General features: G+C 38.0%; 1 protein-coding gene across 1 annotated transcript in view; it reads right to left on the minus strand.

Moving 5' to 3' along the window:
* Positions 1-668: 668 nt before the first annotated feature.
* Positions 669-21,989, minus strand: part of LOC149146376 (uncharacterized) — a 113,024-nt gene continuing 91,703 nt past the window's right edge. Inside the window, exons 2-5 of the mRNA XM_089446729.1 lie at positions 19,988-20,115; positions 19,347-19,459; positions 1,301-1,492; positions 669-1,093 (exon numbers count right to left, since the gene is read on the minus strand). Coding sequence (XP_089302855.1) covers positions 1,064-1,093; positions 1,301-1,492; positions 19,347-19,459; positions 19,988-20,115 — 463 coding nt within the window. The 3' untranslated portion in view covers positions 669-1,063. The remainder of the gene's footprint in view (positions 1,094-1,300; positions 1,493-19,346; positions 19,460-19,987; positions 20,116-21,989) is intronic.

Here is a 21,989-nt window from a genome sequence, read left to right on the forward strand (position 1 = left end):
ACATTGAGTAAAATTTTATAAAAATATAAGTGGGTGCATAGAAACATTTTCTTATAAAAATCCAAGCGAGAGCCTTGGCCCATCACCACGAGTATCATTGATTCAAAATATATACACGAGTTTGACACCACCTCCAAATCCATGCTTCTTGTAAAATCAATTAAACACATTTGAGGCTGGCAAAGACAATCACACGAGTGTATTTTTTAAATGTGCCATACTCACTTGACAAAAAGTGTTCATTGTATATCTATTTGTGTTCATTTTCGATGTAGTATTAAGATACCCTCGAGCATTAAGATTGTCGATAGTTTCCTACTTTCCATATACTTCCAATCAAGATCAAATCCATGTAACCCTCTGAAGATTAGTCTCCCACTTTCCATATGCTTCCACTAAAATGAAGTCCATGCGACCCCTAAAGATGTGATATGGAAGCAATGAAACCCCACATAAAATAAATTATCACATTTAAGTAATAAATACTTTCATAAAATAATGATTTGCGGTGAAAATATTAGCAAGATTTTCTGATAACTAAATGAATAACTTGAATTAGAGTGATAACTATATAACCCTTCTGTTACAAATTTTCAGTTTTGTAGGGCACAAATCTTAAAACTCTTGATAGTAATTGTTGTACTGCAAATATATGTCAGGTGACCCAATTTCTGAAGTTGCAGATGCACGCATAAAATATCTAGTATGATCTCTATAAAAAGAAACAATTGCCAATTTTTTGTGTCACGCTCCGAATTATTCCTCTAAAGGTTGACATTTACATTTTACCTTGGCACCATTTAGCGGTGTACTTACATCACTTACAAATCATGGGATCCAGAGACTACATCAGAATTACAGATAAGAACCCAGAACGATGCATTCTAGCAGCAGCTAGACATTGAAATATCACCTTAACAATTCATTCTACAAAAAAAATCGTCTTTGCTATCTCTAGATAGCTGATAAATACATACAACATAAAAAAGGACTCGACAAGGCAACTTCTACTGTGAGTTCCAAAAACTCTTACCCCATACACAACCTGACTGAAAATAGACTCTTACCACCGCCTCACTAAAGACGACAGAAGCTGCAAAACAACGAATTTGTAGTGTCATGCTTAAAGGTAAATAGTGGAACAACAAAAACTCATCCGCCATGACTACAGAGCCTGCCAAATACTCTAAAGCTTGAATGCAGGTCAGAAGGCATAGATATGGTGCATCTTGTAACCCCCACAAAATGGAATAAAAGTCTATTAACGGAAAGGAGAATAAACCCTGGAAGGCACGTTTACCTCAAAAAGTTCTAGCGGACTGCCTTTCTTGTAAATCTCTCGTTTCTTTCTGCTCTGCTCATCATTAGGAAACAGAGCAGTGAACACTGCTCTCCATCCAACAAGCAAAACAAAAGTACTACCCAATGAGACCAATATAAATGCTGATGCCGGAAAATGACCAGCTTGAACTCCTCTGATGGCCAGCCCTAGCTATTACAGCACAACAGCAATTCAATAAGAAGCCTCAACAAGCATTGTAATATTAGAGGAACGCAAAGACATGAGGGTTGCCTGAATTGTTTCTAGAATGCAATTAAAAGTATATATCAATAGGACTATGTTCCACGTTGGGACTCCATGTTTTAGAGGGAAATTATTACAAAGTCTTACAAATCAAAGAAGTCAGTATCTTATTACTTCGGAAGTTCTCCTTCACAGTTCTACACATTAACTAAGTCATTGGAAAACGGGGAGGGCACAAAACAGCAATGCAAACACTCACATAAAAGAACAGAAAAGTCAAGAGATGAAGCATTCGGTAGAGGAGATTGTTCTAATGCACACATATGGTGCACTATTCATTATATTCTCTATTTATAGAGGTACAAAATTAGTCTATAGTGATCATCTTTGACCAAGTCTCCTAGGGTTACAATTAACATCTGCATATTAAGGTGGGTGATCCAGTGTGACCAAGCATCCTATGAATTATGTACAATGAAATGGGGAAAATAAAGTGAAAAGGTGCAAATTATAAATATAACATACAGCCAAAATAAGTTCACTAAGAACCTACATAGTTGACTTATCGTTGACTTCTGTTGATATTCAACAGACAACATAGGTTGTAGGATCTATATGTTTGCCGGAATGTCCCAGTAGAGTACTTTGAGGCAAACCTTTGTTGAATTGTGAACTTGTGCAACCACGGGTCTTTGGCTAGAAGAAGAAATGTCCTTCATGAAGATTCGTACTTACCATGCACTCTTGAACGGTAGGAGCAGAAGTTACAACTTGCAGATCCAGGGAAGGGAATCATGAAAACAGGGTTCCTGAGAAGATGCAATGTCATTTGTTTCAGAGGTGAAGTGAGCACAATATGAATGAGATGTGGACCCAGTAATGGAGTGGCACCTCCCTATTGAAGTCTAAACCCTGTGGGAGAGGTTGTGGCAGGTCAGGAGACAAGAGCACCAAAATAGAACAAAAAGTTCTAAACTTGTGGTTGTTGACTTGTTTGATAACTCACCACCCAAAATGAGGTGGAGAAGATGTGATCCAATAGCTTTTACCATCCTTGTAAACTCTGTAGGCATTGTAAAAGTTAAAACCCATCATATTACGACCTTTTGTCTAATTGGTAGGACTTGTCAAGAAGCATGTCAACACAATTTAGTGGTATAAGATCACAGTGAATTGTACCAATGTAAAGCTTAATCGAAAAAGTGACAGAACACTTACATGCGATAGGTGTGAGAAAGCCCGCTTACTTTACCCATCCAAGATGATATGGTTGTGGAAGCAACGTGGTAGTGAACTAGAGCAAGTCAACTGAGAAACTAAATTCTTTTGGTTGCCATTGTCCATGATGAGTTGTCTGCATGTTTGCCCAACTTGGAAAGTGTGAGTGAAGAGATATTCTTGCTCAAGATCAGAATAATCCTTAGCTAGGAGGACCAACAAAGACTGGAGAAATGGATGTTGCAGAAGACTCAAGTTCATCTAGCCCATCCCTAGGTGCAAGTTCTTTGATCCATGTTGTTCTAATAGCCTGTACAAACCTGTATACTACTAAAATTATTGGTTAAACATAGCATAGGCAAAAATTAAGGATGTTACGATTTTCAAGGGGTGGCATCTATTTCAGCAAAAATCTTGAGACCTTTCTTTAAAAGCTCAGCTTTGATCATTTCAATTTGAGTCTCTAAGGCTTTGACTTGTCCCTGCAATCTTTTCCTGTCTGCTTGCAACCAGTTGTTCCTTTTGTACATATGCTTCAACATTTTGTGCAAAGGTAGAGTCCTCTTTAGCATCATTCTGGTTTTTCTTGCAGCTTCTTTGTAGAACTCTATCTGCTTTAACATTTCCCTTTGCTTCTCCTCAAACTCAAGTTTAGCATTAATGACTTCTTGTCTAGCCTCTCTCAATTGTTCTTGCAGAACCTCTATTTCACTTTTTTCTTGTACAGGCTCCTTGCCTTTCCTTTTCTTTGATGGCTCTGTCTTTTTTAAGGACAGCTCAGGCATCTTTTCAATTGGCTGTTGTGATCTTGTGACAGGCTTCCTAGGTTTGAAAACAAAACCTGATTCTTCTTGTGTAAAATCTAATTTCTTGGCCCTCTTGCTCTTCTTTTTAGTTTCAGTCTTGGTCACTTCTATAGGCTGCTCAATTGGGCTTTCTTCAATCTCAATGGCCTCTAGGATATCAGTCAGCTTACCCTTCCCTTTCCTCTGCCTTCTAGTCATCCTCCTCTCAGTGCTTGAAGAAGTTTTTACTACTGCCACAGGTTCTGTTTCAGGCTCAGCTACAGGCTCTACCTCAGGCTGCTTCTCCTCCCTAGGGGTTATGGATTGGGACTTTGGAGTTTTCCTAGGGGTGGCAGTATCTAACTCATAGCCACTTAAAAATATAAAGGTGAGCCAATCTTTGTTCAACCTGTTTAACTCTTCTACAACCAGCAATTTAATAAGACCATGATGGAAAACAGAGGTATTACTGGCATCAGGCTTGGCTTGGACCTTGTCAGCCATTTTTCCCAAACTTCTATACAGATAAAAAGGAATATCTAAGGGTTGTTTACCTGTGAAGTGCAGTAGCAATTTGAAATGGTATTGGTAGACCATGTTGAACCTGCCTTCACATGTGAAGTACTTCTGAATGACCATCAGGAGTTTAGAATAATGTTCTTTGAGGCAAGTTCTGGAGATGGTTGCAGTCATATCAATCCCTTTGTGCTCTTCCTTAAGAAACTCATCACAATTCAGCAGCTGAAACTTCTGCACCTTAAACCACATTTCTCTAGACCTAGGGATTTTTGTAGCATGAGCAATGGTGTCAAGGGACACTGTAAAGTTCAGCATGCCCACCTTTGATTCTGTCCCTGAGAAATTGATAGCAAAGTCTTTGGCAATTTGACCATGGTAACCCTGCAGCTTCTGACAGAAATGAAGGCAGCCCACATTGGCAAATGCTTGAGTGAAGGTAGGGTCCTCCTCCAGTAGTTTCATATCCATTGGTTCATATCTCACAACTGAGCCTCCTTTATATTGTTTTTTATGTGCTACCATAGCTTCAACACATTGAGAGCTGCTTCTCACCTGCAAATTACCCTAAAGAAAACTAGACCAGCTATTGACACCAACAGACCTATCCTAAGGACAGCAAGACCAACTCACATGAAAGTAAAACCGAGCTTTTGACAGCAAAAGCAGTTCGAATGGAAATAAGACCGAGTTTATGATAGCAAGAGCAATTTAAAGTGGAAAGAAAACGATATAGGAATGAAGTTATATGGTGTACGCATTTTGGGAATGATGGATAAAGACAAATAGCATGTAATCATAACCCACTATGACTCTGACCATAATCCTTTTCAAAAATTATACCGTTACCACAGCAACAGAATTTCGTAGCAGGACAAGTGTTTGAAGAGATGGATCCGCTACGGAAGTGTCAGGAACTTCCATAGCAAACCCTCAGTTTCCATAACTGGAGTTGCTGCAAAAATATGCTAAACTGTCAAAAAACTAATCATGACCAGATAAGCCCGAGACATATGTAAGTGGATTTTAACCTTTATGATGATGTCCCACTTAAACTCAAAATGAACCTACAAACTGCCTATATGACCAAAAATACTTTTTGTACATGAATTTTATTTTAAGAAAACTCAAAACCCTAACTAACTTAACCAATTGACTCAAAAACTAACTCCAAGGGTTATCATGGATAACAAAACTTGTCATACATCTCCTTAGGTGTGCCCAAATCAGAAATGTAAGCAACCAAATGTTTTTGAATTGAGTCTCTGATGATCTTCTTAGCTTTGACTTCACCTTTGTTACACTTTGTCTTAGTAGCAGTCGGTGCATTTGAAGGAGGTTCCACCACACTTCCCTGCACATAATCCATGACATCATTTTCTTCCAAAGTCAAGTCCAAAGGCATCTTCCATGCATGATAATCAGATTTATCATTGAGCTTATCCTCATATTTGAAGTAAGATGTAGAAGCCATTGAGGCTTGGTCCTTGTCCAACAGATCTTAGTGATTGCTTTCTCTCACTCTTGCTTGGGCTTTGTCTTCACCTAAGCTCTGATTCCATGTTAATTTTAGATAATAATGTTATGTTCTATGCTTAGCACAATTTACTTCAACGTTCATTTAGCAACCCAATGACAATTTCCAATTATTTCCAGTAGCAATCACATTGACAGTAAATGCAGATAGAACATAAAACAAACGCAGAAGACAAGCCAAGACAAAAGGACACCAGATTTGGTAGATGCCAGGGAAAAAACCCCAATGTGGGGAAAGCCCTTTGATCAAATCTTCTTATTATTATTCAATAGTTCAGCAGCAAGAGAGATTTCAAAAATCAAATTCACTTGCCCAATATACAGTCAAATCAGCCCTGTCAAATTCTGCAGTCAACTGCAGTCAAATCAGCCCTAGCCAGAAAGTCAACGCTAGTCAGAGAAGCAATAAAATGTCCTCAAAACAACTCGATCTTCTCCAATCAAACTCGGCCTTATTAGAAGGTCAAAATCAGCCCAAAAGAGTCTAGTCAAACTCGATCAAAAGAGAGAGCAAACTGCTGTAATTTTTTGCGGTCAACCTTCAATTTGGTTTGCGGTCAAAGTGCTCAGAAAACCTTAGTTTCTGTGCCAAAATTTGCTGCCTGCTGAGACAGAAATTTCCCCAAAAGATCGAAGTCAAATGGTGCCTGGAAGATCTCGGTCAATGTTGGTCAACAGTCTGAAATTTCTGCAACTTTGATTTTGTGATTTAGCCCATAAATTCCCAATTTTTGTGCCCAGTTGTACGGCCTGCAAAAATCGAACTTTTCCACCCAAAATCAAAGTCAAACTTGGTCAAAAACACCTTGGTCAACGCTAATCAAATTGTCCCTGAATTCTGAAATTTTCAGCCTGCAATCTGTCCCAGAAAACTCGTCCTCCAGCCACACGTGTGAGAGATAGAGAAGCTGCCCAATAGTTGTACAACCCAATCAGAAGAAGAGAAAAGAATGTGTGAATGAATGATGTCCAAACGAGGAGAGAGGTCACTCATATTTATACAATTCGTTGAGGGTGAAAGGACACATCCATTGGGCTTCTTGGGCCTACATTAAGTTGAGGCCGACCTTAACAATTTGTGCATGAGAGAGAATAAATTCAAAATTCCACTTCTGTTTGTCCAATGAGATGACCTTTATATCAAATTTGGACCTCTTGAAAAGAGGAATCCAATGCAATAATCATCTCCATCATATGAGCTGTCCCAAGGTGGAGTTTGGCTCCTAGTAGCCAATTTTAACAGAAACCCAAGACCAAGCTACATTCAAGCCATTGTCATCTTCTCGACGAAGTTTTAAGCCTACTTCATGTTTAAGAGTCATCTTACAAATTTGAAGTAGTCCTTACAATAGTATCAAGCAGATCCAAATTGACAGCCTAATTGGAAGGCTAGAAGGAGTCACTTCAGTAGGAGCAGGAACCTCCTATTATTTTGGGCATAAGTATACTTCAAAAGGACATAAGTTGGATCTTCAAGAAAATGAGTCGAGACTCCTATTTTGATTTTGCACATTAAGGAAACCTAGATTGTATTGGTTGAAGGCACATTAGGCCTACCATCAAACTACAGCGACCTTATAATTCGCTGACTTGTGTACAAGCCAAGAGCCTATGGTATGAGATCCACGAAGGTGTGAAGGTTTTGTGCAAGCATAGCTATAGTGACGAGATTGGCATACATATACTTGATCTGAGCCTAGACAATAGAAAGACGACCTTGTGACATCTATTCTGAGCATATAGATATGTATTATTTAAAGTCTAAACAGTATTTCTCCTCAAAGGCACACTCACACTTATATATTGTGTTGAAGATCTCTCCTACAGCAAGGACTTGCATTTGAGTAAAGTCCAATCCTGAGCAACATTTATATATTGATTGTTTCAGTGTTTTTGAAGAAATTTGAACCAAAAGGTCGTCTCATATCTTCATAGCAGCATTCGAAGTCTATCCTTCTATCGCCTAAAGACTGTCAAGGAAAGCTACAAACAATGAAAGAGATCATCTTGCATTGATAGGGATAAGTCCTTGTCTCAAGAAGACTGCAGAGCAAGGATAATTGTAAAAATATCTAAACAATATATTATTTCTAGTAGATCCTATTGGTTGCACAAAAGTAAGAGGTTTGGAATTCTATAGTGTTATAGCATTGTGTCCTTGATTGAAACCCATCATGAAGTCCTGTAGCAGAACAACAGCGTTATTGCTTGATTTGAGCAATTGTCATAATGAAATGAAGAAGGACCTTATAAAGTTAATGAACCTAGAGACTATTATGAAAAATCGAGAAGTTGGTAGATGTAGTAAAGAACACCATGAGTTGATGTACACTTGCATCCAGAGGAGCAGGCCCCTTATAGCAGCCACTATGACAGAGGTATGTTATCATAAGGTATGTATGGAATCTTCATTTATTAAGGGTCTAACATGAAATGTTGTAGGGTTGGTCGATTGTATGGTTCTACAATTTCTTTGAAAAACCCTAGATGGTACATAAGAAACCCTAGTTATTTGGAAACCCTAACCCTGATTTGCTTGCTCCCTCATAGAAACCTTAACCGTTGGTCTCTAAGGTTTGTGTGCAATATAGAGCATATGACAATATGAATAAATAAGGATAATTAGCATTTGTAAACCCTACGATTCCATCCACTAGGATTCCATGGAAACCCTAGATTGTCAAGATTGACATCATGCTTTTGTTATCGTATATTTTGCTTGGTTGTGTTTGTCAATAAATGTTGTAGGTGCATCATGAAGAAAGAAAAGGAACATCCTATGGCAAGCATGATGAGAGGAGGGAACTATAAGGACCTTGTAAATGGTAAACTTGGTAATCAAGTTGGATTCTTGGGCACTCTGATATAAAGATTCATGTGAAGATCGGCCATGAGAATATGGATGCCTAGTGAAGAAGATCGTCTAGAAGAATTTGTTATACGAAAGCCTGATGCATTGATAGCAGTCATCTAGCACATGATAGTAAAGAAGTTCATGCAGCAAATAATTGGAGAGGGTCATTAAAGAATCTTCCATTGATTCATGAGAAGATTTCCTCACCTGGTAAACGAAGGACCATGATGATATTGCAAACATTTTGTTAAAATGGGCAACTAGGGCCAAATCCCACTTTGGACAGCTCCTTTGAGGAAGATAATTGTGACATTGAATTCCTATTTTTGAGAGGACCAAAATCGACCTAAAGAACAGCAAATTTGGATAAGGAAAAATATTTATTTATTTAAAAGATATTCTACAAGTCATGACTTTATTAAGGCAGAAAATTGAAAATTTGAAATTCAAATTTGCCTCCAAGTATCAAGGTCGGCTTCACCTCCATGAGAACAAATCGTTATGTATATACTATATAGGTGTCCTCCATTCTCATTAAGACACATCAATCTCATGTTCTTCTCTCTCTGAAATGGCCGAAGAAGGAAGGTATCTCCAATGAAGGATGAAGGGCTTGTCTGGAGTCATGTCAGGGTTGGTTGATGGGCCGAGTCCCTTGAGAAGAAGGTTGAGTCTCTTAGATCAGGTCTGGGCTTATGCAAGAACTGTTTTTGGGCATCTCTCTCCTATTGCAGGTCTGAACTATTCCTAAAGATGACCGCAGAGCTAAAGTGTTCTGGGTGTACTTTCATGGTGTGAAATCTCTCTCATAGATGGGTCGTAGCTTCTAGTAGCCTTTCTCAAGCAGGCTGCAGATCTCTTCTTGCAAATCTGTGGACCGAAAGGGTTAGTTTCTGTTCAGATAGGCTGCAGCCCTAATTTGGTGAAGGCAAGTATTCATGGAGGCTAGCTTGGGGTTGGATTGAGCCCAGATGTGTGACAAGAAGAGGACAAATTATCCTGCAGGGAGACCACAGCGATAGAAGTCTGTTTTGAATGGTTTTGTGAGGACTGAAACTGTGTCTCATGCCCTAACCAGGAGCAGCATCCAAACAGCAGTGAATTTACAGCTCTCGTTATATTCAGTTGTCTCGATTGGACAGATCCTTACAGATTCTTGATGACCTGTTAATAGCCCTAGCAAGGACAAGGTTCTTCTACTGTTTGTGACCAGATTAAGAGGGTACGTCTTGACTGCACCAGAATTACAACTGTAATGGAAGGCAGTGTTAATGGATCTCCTAATTGGCAAGCCAATCTCGACCTTTTAATTATTGTACTCTCTCTCTCTTGCTCTGCTAAAGCATTTTGATTATAATAAGAAGAAGAATTGATCAAGGGTTTTCCCTGGCTTGTGCCATATCCTTGTGTTCTCTTGTCTTGGCTTGTCTTCTGATTCGATCGTATATGTTCTTTCTTAAGTTGCTATCAATGTGATAATGATTCAATGCTAATGAAAGTGAAAATGGACTAACAAATGGGCTTTGAAGTATCTATCTTAAGCAAGAACATGTTAACCCAAAATTAACACAACTCTATCAGATTTGGGGCAAGCTTCCTAGAATTTTGTTGATACAGTTGCAGCGAAGTCCCATCCCCAAGATAGGGAGCAGTTTGAAGAAATTTATAGATGACCAATTGAAGTAAGAGGTATGAGTGTTTTTTAAATTCTTCTTTGACTTAGTTAACTTATGCTTTTAGTATGCAGGAAGAGCAGGATACAAAAATATGCCTAGTTGCATCAGCATGTTTTGAATTTGTTTGGTTCCTTCCGGTTGAAGAAAAGTTGGTAATCAACATCCGATATGATACGAAAAAGACTGTCGACTTTAGAGGAAGCTACAAAATCCCTGACAAAATGACCTGATGTAAAGATGACTCTTCATGTTGATTGAATAAGGATACTGATGAAGACAAGGCATGACATGCTAAAAAGAAGCTATTATAATTCGATGACTCTGATGGTTTGATATAGTTCTGCTACTAAAATAAGATTCTTTGTAGGAAGATTTAGTGACAGACTGATATGATATGATTGAGATTCGATTGCAGAAATTCAATGGATGACTTGGGCATTCTAAGTCCAAAGGATATATATCACTGGTAGGAAAGGTAGCAGGTTGCATATGGTTCAATAATCATGTCTTGGTAGATCACTTTCTCGATGCTCAGAAGGAGCTATGTTCAAATTCCATACTGACTTGTTCAGGAATATGCAGCAGATAAAGATTGATGATATGGAAATTGATGACTTGTCCCTACGAGAAGTTGTGAAAGAAGATGGCTCCACGATGTGCATAGAAGTTAATGACGCAGAAGAAGGACGCCTACAAGTAGTTGATGGTACCATGATCTCCACGGAAGAATAGACAGCTAATATTGGAAGCAAGTCCCTGGTTAAGAGGGAGCTTGGATATATTCCTTTCATGTGTAAAGGAATGAGTAGAACCTCTGTGGTTGAGAGGGAGAGATAGACTGGCACAGACAAGCTCAAATATTCAGCAAATTCATATTTATTATTATTAAACATATAGAAGATGATTACAATTTGTGGGAGGCCCCTGGCTTTATACTGCCTTGGGTGCCTCTCGGTGAATGGGCATGATCTTTGATCAAGCCCTTTGCCTAATACCTACTAATTAATTAATTTTGTATATAACATTGCCTTCTCCCAAAAAAATGCTTTGTCCTCAAAGCATACGTAACGACGGATGTTGTTGACGAAATGCTTCAATCTCCCAAGAAGCTTCTTCTTCTGGTAAGTCCTTCCACTTGATCAAGTATTCCTTGATTACACGAGATCGAAGCTTCTTTTCTCTAGTGGATATGATACCTTCTGGTTCTAAAATGACCCTTCCTTCATCATCTAAGGATGGAAGCGTTGTTTGTGTTGATTGATGGTCGCCCAGTGCCCTTTTAAGGCAGGATACATGGAAGACGTTGTGAACACGACTTTTATCTGAAAGGCTTAAACTATATGCAACTTGGCTGATCTTTTTGTTGATCTGGTATGGTCCATAGAACTTCGGTGCCAATTTATTTTTTCCTTTTTGTTTCAAGGACAACTGTTTGTATGGCTGGAGCTTGACAAATACCCATTCTCCAACTTCAAATTCTCTCTCAGTTCTGTTTTGGTCAGCTTGTTGCTTCATACGATTTCTTGCATTATTTAAATTTTCTTTTAGGGTTTGGACGATTTTTTGGGTTTCTTCTAGTTGGTTTTTAACAACTGGTAGATTTGTCTGGACGGTAGCTAGATCCTTCCATTTCAGAGGTTCGTACCCATACAAAGCTTGGAATGGAGTCATTTTTGCTGACGTATGATAAGTAGAATTATACCACCATTTAGCAAGATGCAACCACTGAGCCCACTTATTTTGTTTTTCTGTAGCGTAACAACGTAGGTAGGCTTCCAAACATTTATTGACAACCTTCGTTTGTCCATTTGTTTGAGGGTGGTAAGCGGAACTCATATTTAGGTAGGTTCCTATGTGGTTGAACAATTCCTTCCAGAAATTACCCTTAAATTTGGCATCTCTATCACTCACAATGACTTTCGAAAAACCGTGTAATTTATAAATATTTTTGCAAAATATCTCAACGATTTGTTTAGCTAAGTCTGATTTCTTCATTGCAATAAAGTGAGCATATTTGGTGAGTCTATCGACTACTACGAAAATCTTATCCTTGCCCTCAGATACAGGTAATCCCTCAATAAAGTCCATTGATATTTCTTCCCATTTCTGATTCGGAATGTTTAAGGGGTGAAGTAATCTAGGTGTCATAATATTTTCACTTTTATTTCTTTGACATTTGTCACATTCTGCTACATATTTCTGAATATCGTGACTCATCCCCTTCCAAAAGAATGATTGACGTGCATTGTAGTAAGTTTTAAAGAATCCTACATGTCCGGTTGACAATGAATCATGTGACTCCTTGAGTATCTTGGATTTAAACTTGGAGTTTGAATTCAGATAGATTCTTCCTTTGTACCATAGAATATTGTTCTTCCATTCAAATTTTGAGTTGTCTGGAAGGTTATTGATTATCACAGTTATTTATGGATCCTTGGCATACTCACTTCAAATCTCACTAAGCCATTCAAGAACAACAATCGAGACTGCAAGTAATGTTGGTTCTTCGTCCTTCCTAGACAGGGCATCTGCTACTACATTGTCTTTTCCCTTTTTATGTAGTATCTCCATGTCAAAGGCGGCAATTTTTTCAATCCATTTTTGTTGTTCTTCGGAAAGCGTTTTTTGTTGAAAGAGATGTTGGAGACTTTTATGGTCTGTTCGAATAGAGAACCTACTTCCCAAAAGATATTGTCTCCACTTGGCCAGTGCGTGCATAATAGTGAGCATTTCCTTGTTGTATGTGGACTTAAGACGTTCTCATTTATTGAGCTTCCTACTTTCAAAAGCTATTGGATGCCCTTCTTGCATTAACACTGCACCTATACTGAACCCGGAAGCATCACACTCGATGATAAATGGTTTAGAGAAATCTGGAGTTGCCAATACTGGGGCATTAGACATAAGTTCCTTCAGTTCTTCAAAATACCTTCTTGCTTCCTCATTCCATTGAAATGGATTCTTCTTTAAAAGGTTTGTTAGAGGTGCAGTTATATGTGCATAGTTTTTAATAAATCTTCGGTAATATCCAGTCAATCCTAAGAACCCTCTTAGCTTGGATATAGTAACAGGTTTGGTCCATTCCTTTATAGCCTTGATTTTATTAGGGTCCACTTTTACTCCTTCCTGGGATATTATGTGTCCGAGATATTCTACTTCTTCCTTCCCAAAGGTGCATTTGGATCTCTTGGTGTAGAACTGATGCTCTTTTAATAGTGTAAGAACTTTATCCAAATGTTGTAGGTGCTCCTTCCAAGTTTTACTGTAAATTAAAATATCATCAAAGAATACTAATACAAACTTCCTAAGATATAGACGGAATAACTCATTCATAGTGGCTTGGAATGTTGCTGGTGCATTGGCTAACCCAAAGGTCATTACTTTAAATTCGTAGTGACGTTCGTGTGTTTGGAACGCAGTTTTTGGTATGTCTTCCAACCTGATTCTGATTTGGTAATAGCCTGGCCTTAAGTCCATTTTTGAGAAGTATTTTGCACCATGTAGTTCATCCAACATTTCATCGATAAAGGGAATTGGGAATTTGTTTTTAATCGTTATTTTGGTTAATCCTCTATAATCAATGTGCATAGCCTACATGATCCATCCTTCTTCCTTACCAATACCACTCGAGCAGCATACGAACTCTTACTTTTCGAGATGATCCCACATTTTAAAAGGTCTTGGATTAATCTCTCAATTTCAGTCTTCTGGTGATGCAGATATCAATACAGTTTGATGTTGATGGGGTTTGATCCTGCTTTGACTTCTATTTAATGCTCGATTTCCCTGTTAGGAGGCATTTTCATGGGCAAGTCTTGGAATACTTTTTCATGCTTCTAAATTAGGTCTTGTACTTCTGGTGACTCTTCACTGATCACTTTTGTAGATAACATTTCTAATTGGTCACATTGTACTACATAAGCTGGTGCTCCTTTCCTAATCATTTTCATCATCTGGGATGATGACACGATTTGATTTTCTGGTGCTTGGAATCTGTATAACTTATACCTCTGCCCTTCCCAATTAACTTATAAACTGCTCTTGATGGTTGGCAAAGTAAGTGCCTGGGTTCGTAGCCATTGGATACCTAAGACCACATCTACTCCTCCTAATGGTACAGTGTAGAACAGAGATTCTAAATTAAAGACTTGAATCTGCAATTTGACCTTATGGCATTTCCCTACCTTTTCAATCTTCTTACCATCGGCTACCATCACCTTCATGTTAGGCATGGGAAATGTGAAATCTTTGCCATGGTTGAGTCTAAAAAATTGTGGGTGCTACCGGAGTCGATGAGAACCACTACATTGTTCTTCCTTATATGTCCTTCTAAGTTGTGATATACCTGTCATAGCCGATAATGACACTTGCGGAATGCTTCCGAAATCTAATTCTAGAGAGGATTACGAGGCATCTTCTATTCCTTTTATCTTTGAATCATCATTGTTTGAATCATTAGTTGCTTCACAGTTATATAGGTTCCTTGTCTCTTTTCCTTTAGCACACCTATGTTTAGGGTCCCACTTTTCGCCACAGCGTTTGCACTTGCCTTCTTTCATCCTTTGCATTTCCACATTGGATTTTCACCTTCACAAAGATGTAGTGGAAAAAGAATGACAACAGAATTTTAAGACAACAGAGGACGATTCTGGACGCAATTTCTTGCAGCGGATGACAATGACAATAGCAGAACAATGCTATTGCAGGCCAAGGATCGACTGCTCTGATACTAGATGGCACAGACAAGCTCAGATATTCAGCAAATTCATATTTATTATTATTAAACATATAGAAGATTATTACAATTTGTGGGAGGCCCCTTGCTTTATACTACCTTGGGTGCCTCTTGGTGAATCCCTTGCCTAATAACTACTAATTAATTAATTATTTACATAACATAAACACATCATTCTTGTCTTCACATCATGAAGAAAGAATGGAGGATTGGGTAAGCATCTAAGACCAACATTGATACTCTTTAGGGATGAGGTAGGGCATCCAATAGGCAAGAGTAGTCAAAGAGGAGATTCCTTGAGGATGCGTAAATCCAAGACAAAAATGGTCCTAAAAGGACATACCTTGCAAACATCCAGATTGGGTATGTGCCTTGAGAGACAATAATGAAGGTGTCTATAAATCATTGTCTCCCCAGCATTGTGCTCTAATCTAGTGGAGAGATAGAGTTGTTAGTCAAGGCCTTGTTATATGACAATGTTGGTTGATATGATGAGATGCACTGACATAAGCTGAAAAGATAGCTTATGAGATGGCTTACCAATCTGACTCTTCTTATGAGAATAATTCAATGAAAGTATTGTCCTTGTACCAATAGTCAATTATGAATACTTCCCTAGTTAAGAGGGAGCATTGAAGATGTAACTAGTGTCAGTCTTCATAATTATGTCATCATTGTACTTGTAAAAAGAAAGAAAGAAAAATATTTATTTGTAAAAAAAAAAAAAAATATTATGAAATGGGTTTCTTGCCCATTGTAGGTCAAGCACCCATTGTGTGCTTTAGGATTTGTTGAGTCGTGTCAAAAGAGTCAAAGTCATGATGTAATAGCTCGTGTGTGGCTCAAGAATCAAAGAAAGAAAAATATTATTGTGTAAAATATGAGTCTAGAAGCCCAACAAAAGGTAAGTCAGCCAACCCTTCAAGTCGGCCTAGAAGAGGCCTAATCTTCCCATCAAGAAGCCTATAAAAGAGAAGCTCAAACTCATTAGAAGAAAAAAATAACACATCAAATTTCTGATCTGATCTGAACCAAGAAGGAAGAACGAAATTTCTAGGAGAAGCAGCGAAGAAGAGGAGGAACCGAATTTCTGTCTTTGGCATCTCTAGTTCACACGTGTGAGTCTGCTCAGATCCGTTTTTGCAGAGAATTCGTTGAAGGGTGGTTGGCTTATCTTTTGGTGGTTGGTCTTAGGTCAAGGTCTTGGAAGTCTTCATTGAATTGATTCTATAAGGAGATTTTGGGTTTTCCCCTTTGTGGGTTTTGCCTTGACTTGGAGCCTATTTCTAATGTCTTCTTGTTTGCATTATTGGCATTTGTCTTGATGATGAACAAAACAACATAATAATAATGAAGCACTAATCTAACATCACAAACAAGTGTCAAGAATAAAGAGAAATCAAGTTTATAAAAACCCTAATCTATTATGCCCTATATTTCTCAACAGATTGGTCACTTTCACTTGATCTTGAGATGGTTTTGTCAAGGGTTTCTTTACACCGCAGCAAAGTCCTTTGATGGCACCTTACATCACCTCATTGCACAGCATGCCCATGCCATTTTGCACCTTCTAGAGAGAAGTGATGACCTTGCAGATGCAATGTTGCTCCTCACCTGTAAGTTACATACCTTTAAAACCTTAATTTGGAGAATATTTGAATGGCTAATCATTTTCTTGATATATAGAGAAGTGATGACCTTGCAGATGCAATGTTGCTCCTCACCTGTAAGTTACATACCTTTAAAACCTTAATTTGGAGAATATTTGAATGGCTAACCATTTTCTTGATATATCTCAGAGATTTGGGCTCTTCTGAATTTGAAATTTTGACCTATAATACTCTGATATGTCTTCTTTATATTTCCACAACTCAGACCAAAATTTGATGTGCCAAGTAAAAGTTATGGTAACTTTCCACAAACTTGTTGAATTTTGGTCTCTTCCCAAGAGCAAGCTTGTATGGCATGTGACTTATCCAATTCTTGAAATATGAGTCTAAAATTTTTACCTGAGGTATTTCAATGTGTCTTCTCAAATCCCTAAAATTTCACCATCTGAAGCACCCAAAAAACAATTTATAGCAAAAATGCTATGATTATTCATTTAAAACTGATTTCAAGACCATTCACAAACCTTAACTTCCACAAGGTATATCTTAGAAATAATAGCAAACCAGGATCTAAAATTTTTACTAGATGTACCTTGCAATTTCTTCTCAATCACCTCAAAAATCCATAGTATGAAACATCGCAAGAAAATAATTATAGCAAAAACTATGAGATGACTCATTTGAAACATATTTCAATATCAATCACCAACCCTAATTTTCCACAGCTTATATCTCAAAAAGTGTAGCAAGCCAAAATCCGTAATTTTAACAAGATGTTCTCCGAGATCTCTCCTCAATATGCTCAAAATTTCACCATTTGAAACGTCCTAGACAAAATGTTATAGCGAAAATTCCAAGATGACCTATTTGAAGCAGCAAAGCCCTAGGTGCATATGCTCTGATACCAAATCTTATGAACTTTATGCCTTAAAAATGATAAGAAACCAATAACTATAGTCCATTTCGAGGGGGAAACCTCCTTTTAAAATGAATGCAATGCATAAGACAAGATTTCATGATCCTAAGACTAGGTCTCCTTTAGTATACATATAGGAGACAAAGGGCATAATTATAATAGTACAATGAACAGTTCTAGCCAACGTAACAATAAAAATGCAATAACTTCATATCTAGGCCCTAGAGCTTAATAAGAGGTTTTAGGGTTAACATGGAGCGTATATAGGACTTAACAGTAAAAGTGACCCTAGGGTTGAGTATTAAGCTTCCCTACTCATAAATTATTGTTTTTTCTAAAAAAATTGAGTTTCATAGGTCATTAGCCATGTTATACGGCACCAGTTGGTCCTGTACAAAACCAGCCAATTCGGTGTAAAAAGGTCAATTCAATACCAAACCAGACTTTTCCGATTTGGGCCAACTGGTTGGACCAGTTTGGCCTCCAAACCAAATGGATTGACCAGTTCCATTGGTTCTAATAACATTGTTATGAAACAAAACTGTCCTTCAAAAATCCTTACAGCAGACACTTCAGCAATCAACTTTAGCCATAAAAGAGAGAAAATAATGAATCTCACATAAAAGATGCCCTTAAACTTCCATTGCTTCAGATAGATCTTCAACTAAGACCCTTAGAATTTCTTCACTCTTCCACAGCCTTTTGCCCTTACATACTCTACTATTTATGTGCTTCCATCATAGCTTAATCCCCAGTTAAGGTATTCCTCCAAACAGCCCCTTCATTTCCTTGGGAATTACCCAGAAGGATATTTGCCAACTCCCGACACAAGGGCACACCTCCTAAGCATTCATTTCATCCCTAGCGCACTATATTTCCTCCATGCAAGTGATACAATTAATGATCTTTTTCCCCTTTGAATTCTAACGTATATTCACTTCTCATAATCTAGGTCAGCCAACCCTTAAACAACAGAAAGATAAGCTTCAAAGGGTAGTTTTACCTTCCTTAAACATGAGCGCTGCCTTCATAAAGGCCATTTAATGCCTTTTCTGCATATCAATCATGTCAGGAAGTGTATGTTGACCATGTCATGTGTCTCTTGTGCTCATCCAAACAAGGATGTTCTCTATATATGTTCATCAAAAGCAATGGAACTTAGGGATCTACCACATACAAGAACAAGCAGAATTTATCCCTTTCATCCAAATATAATGGGACAGTTCCATTTTTCGGGAAACAAATAAATGCTCATCTGCATTCATTGTATCAGCCATTAAATTACTTACTTTGTTCTAAGCATGCTCAGGTGATTTGCGGATTTTTCTTGCCACTTGGTGTATTGAAATTAAATATATAAATACTAAATAGCATTTTAAATATAAAATGGGAAAAGTTTGCTGTCTTGAGTGAATAGGAACTGCACTATATCTTAGTGAGCTAACAACTGCAGGAACGTGTTCAAAACTTCAAAAGCCAACTAAGGACATCTGGAAGTTATTGGTTTGAAAGTGTTTATTGGATTGGTAAAATAACATGTAAAATTGTTTTCATCACTGATATGGTACTATAAATGGTCATTGGAAGAGTTAGGAACCTAGCAGGTTCTGCTAGTTCTTATCTTGAGCTTCCCAGCAATAATAGTTCTGACAAAAACTGAAACTTCATCTTTTCAGTTCAGAATGCATATTTACCTGTTACATTCCAATTAATTTGGTGGTTATGAATAGCTCAATATTGATAGAAGGGATTATATCATTTGGAAGGAATACCTTCCCTAATCAGTGGTTTGAGTGTCCACACAAAATTTGCAGTATTGTGTACGTATCAATTGTTTGAGTCTCAACACAAAAGTTCCATAAAATGTGATTCTATTAATGGCCATTGCTAGAAATCATTGAAATCGTTGAAGGCTGAAATTGTAACATTTGGTGCTAGTTTGCTATCAACATTTTCTGCAAGAAACTACTCTTACCAGAATACCCACAACCCAGGACTTGGTTGCAGCAAACACAGCTTTCATTACACCATTGATTCCCAAACCTTCAGATTCAAAGCCACCAAGGAAATATGCGCCCAGCAGCCATCCTGCAGCATGGTCATCCTAATTTTAAGATTGAGTAAACAAAGAATTTAGTAAAATATCTGACATATTCTGGATCTGATAAGATCAGCAAGAAAACTATTTGATAAACTACTGGGAAGTTTTAACAAAAATCTCCATTAAACATCATCCGTAAAGTCAAGTGTTCCCCCACACATGTAAAATGAATCACTATCTGATGTGTGAATACCATATGTGGTATTGTGTTCAAACTTCACACTGCATGCTGTTTACTGACCCGTAGTGACAATTATATCTTTTCAGTAACAGTTGAACAAAACCTATTCTTCTTGTTTTAGTTGTAAATTCAGTTAAATATTTTTCTCAGAAAAATGTTTTTCTTAACCGAATATTATTCAGACAACTAATACCTTCAGGTTTTCCACCACATCAGAAACAATTACAAATGAATGTAAAATAACGTTTTTGCAACAGTTATGTTTCTCATCATCATTTAGCAAGATGATATTTTTGCTGATACCATGTGAGCATCAGTGAAAGTTGAAAATTACCTGCAATAAAAGGATCAGCAGTATGAAGTGTCTCCCAGTCTAAGACTGGCATGCCATGGCTTAGCCTTCCGATGGCAGAAAATGTCAACAATGCCAACACATCACCCCCTACCAGAATAGCAACTCGCCTACAAATACCAAAATCATGAGATTACACCTAACATCACTATACCAATTGTCAAAAACTTCAATGACATTAATAGCAGAAAACAGATTTATGTCTGAGTCTATGATACAGCATTAACATTGTACAACGTTGTTCTATCATCACTGAGAATTATATTTCTGACATTGGTTTGTAATCCGTCAACTATTATGAGCCTTTCTCCATAATAAGTTAGAACATCTTTATCTATCAAATCAAAGATTTGAAACTGGCACAAAAGGACAGGCACGAGTAGCAAATGGATAATCCAAATCAAGAAATAGAAGAAATAACACACCAGCCATCAGACTCACCCATAAGTAATTTTGTATTCTTCCATGATTCAAAACATTCATAATAAGCAAACTGTCAAACAATTACAAGGAAACGGTAACATAACTTGTAGTGCCTTAATTATCATATGGAGCTGTATCAACTTTTATAGAAGGAACTATTGCACCCCTTAATTCCACAGTTCTTCCGACACTAAACAAAAGGCATAGTCCAATTTATTTTTCACTTCCTTCTGTTATCCTTTTCCTGTAGTTTTGTGTAGTTTTGGAATCCCACCAGTTTAGACAATTAATCCTGCCTGTGATTGATGAGCAACGTAAATATGCCCCTTATCCCCAATATGCAACTTGAGACCATCTTCAGATTGGTCTCCTTTCTCCATAAAGTATGACCTATTTGTGACTCAACTGCGGCACAAGGGCAGCACCATTACCTGCCACTTTGCTCCTCTAAGGAGATTTCATTTGCTTCTGTAGGCCTTACCTAGGGGTGACAATGACGATGATTCTCTAAGACATCTCTACTCCTCCAACCATTGGAATTTCTACTGATTGCCTCCAGCCTTTTGTTGAGAAATCTAGGGCAGAGAGATGATTTCCCAAGTTATGGTAACTGCCTGTGAATACTTTTTACTTCTTTTGATTAGGTTCTTCTTTAGCTTGATTAATATTGTGATCTTTTCATCAAACAACTATCAAAATGTAAACAATAATGAGACAAGGGACACAAGATATAGGCGATCAGCCAAGGCCAAAACCTCTCCAATCTTGAGAGGAAAACCCACCAAATTCTTCTTCTTATAGAACCTTCAATTGATGAATTCCAAGACCAAGACCCTTGACCTACTAACCTCTCCAAGATCAAGTCACAAGACCTTTTGAACAACTTCTTCTTCTCTTCCAAGTCAATGCTTGACAAACTGGCTTCTTACACTTCTGATCTCGGCTTCTCTGAAATTCGGCCTCTTTACACAGACCTGCAATTTTCGACCTGCCTGAAAACACTGCAATTTCGCACGTGTGAGCTGATTGGTGGAATTTGGTGAGCTGTTGATTTGGGGTACATCGGATGTGCTCTAGACACAAAATTTGGTGGAAATGTTGGAGCACATGAGATCTCCAATACCCAGAAAGGGTTTGGACAGTTTCTAAACAGTTCAGAAGATATTAAAATAATTAATATTTTTGATGGAGTCCCTAGGGAAAATAAAATATTAATGTGTATTAATATGAAACTGTGTTAGAATGGTCTAAAGGACATGGATCAAGCCAGATATAACCTTAGCCATTGATTAGGGTCCGGGGACTTAATCTCGATCGTTGATATGTCAACAGGAAAAGTATAAGAGGAGGCTTGAGGGGCACTTGGAGAACACACCAAAGTGATCAGTCATTCTATTCTCTAGAGCGGGGTCTGCTAAGAGAGATAGAATTAGTGATTGGGAGTTGCAGCTGAGGGGCATTTGAGTACAAAGAGGCAGGGAGAGTGTCGGGAGAGCAGCGCAGTAGCCAACGAGAGTGACCCAGAGCCCGCCAGGGCTCACGCAGAGGCAGTCGGGAGCTG

This window comes from Pinus tabuliformis, chromosome X (genome assembly GCF_031772625.1).
Source record: "Pinus tabuliformis cultivar Carrire ecotype Pingquan chromosome X, CPIR1, whole genome shotgun sequence".
Taxonomy (NCBI): Eukaryota; Viridiplantae; Streptophyta; class Pinopsida; order Pinales; family Pinaceae; genus Pinus; species Pinus tabuliformis.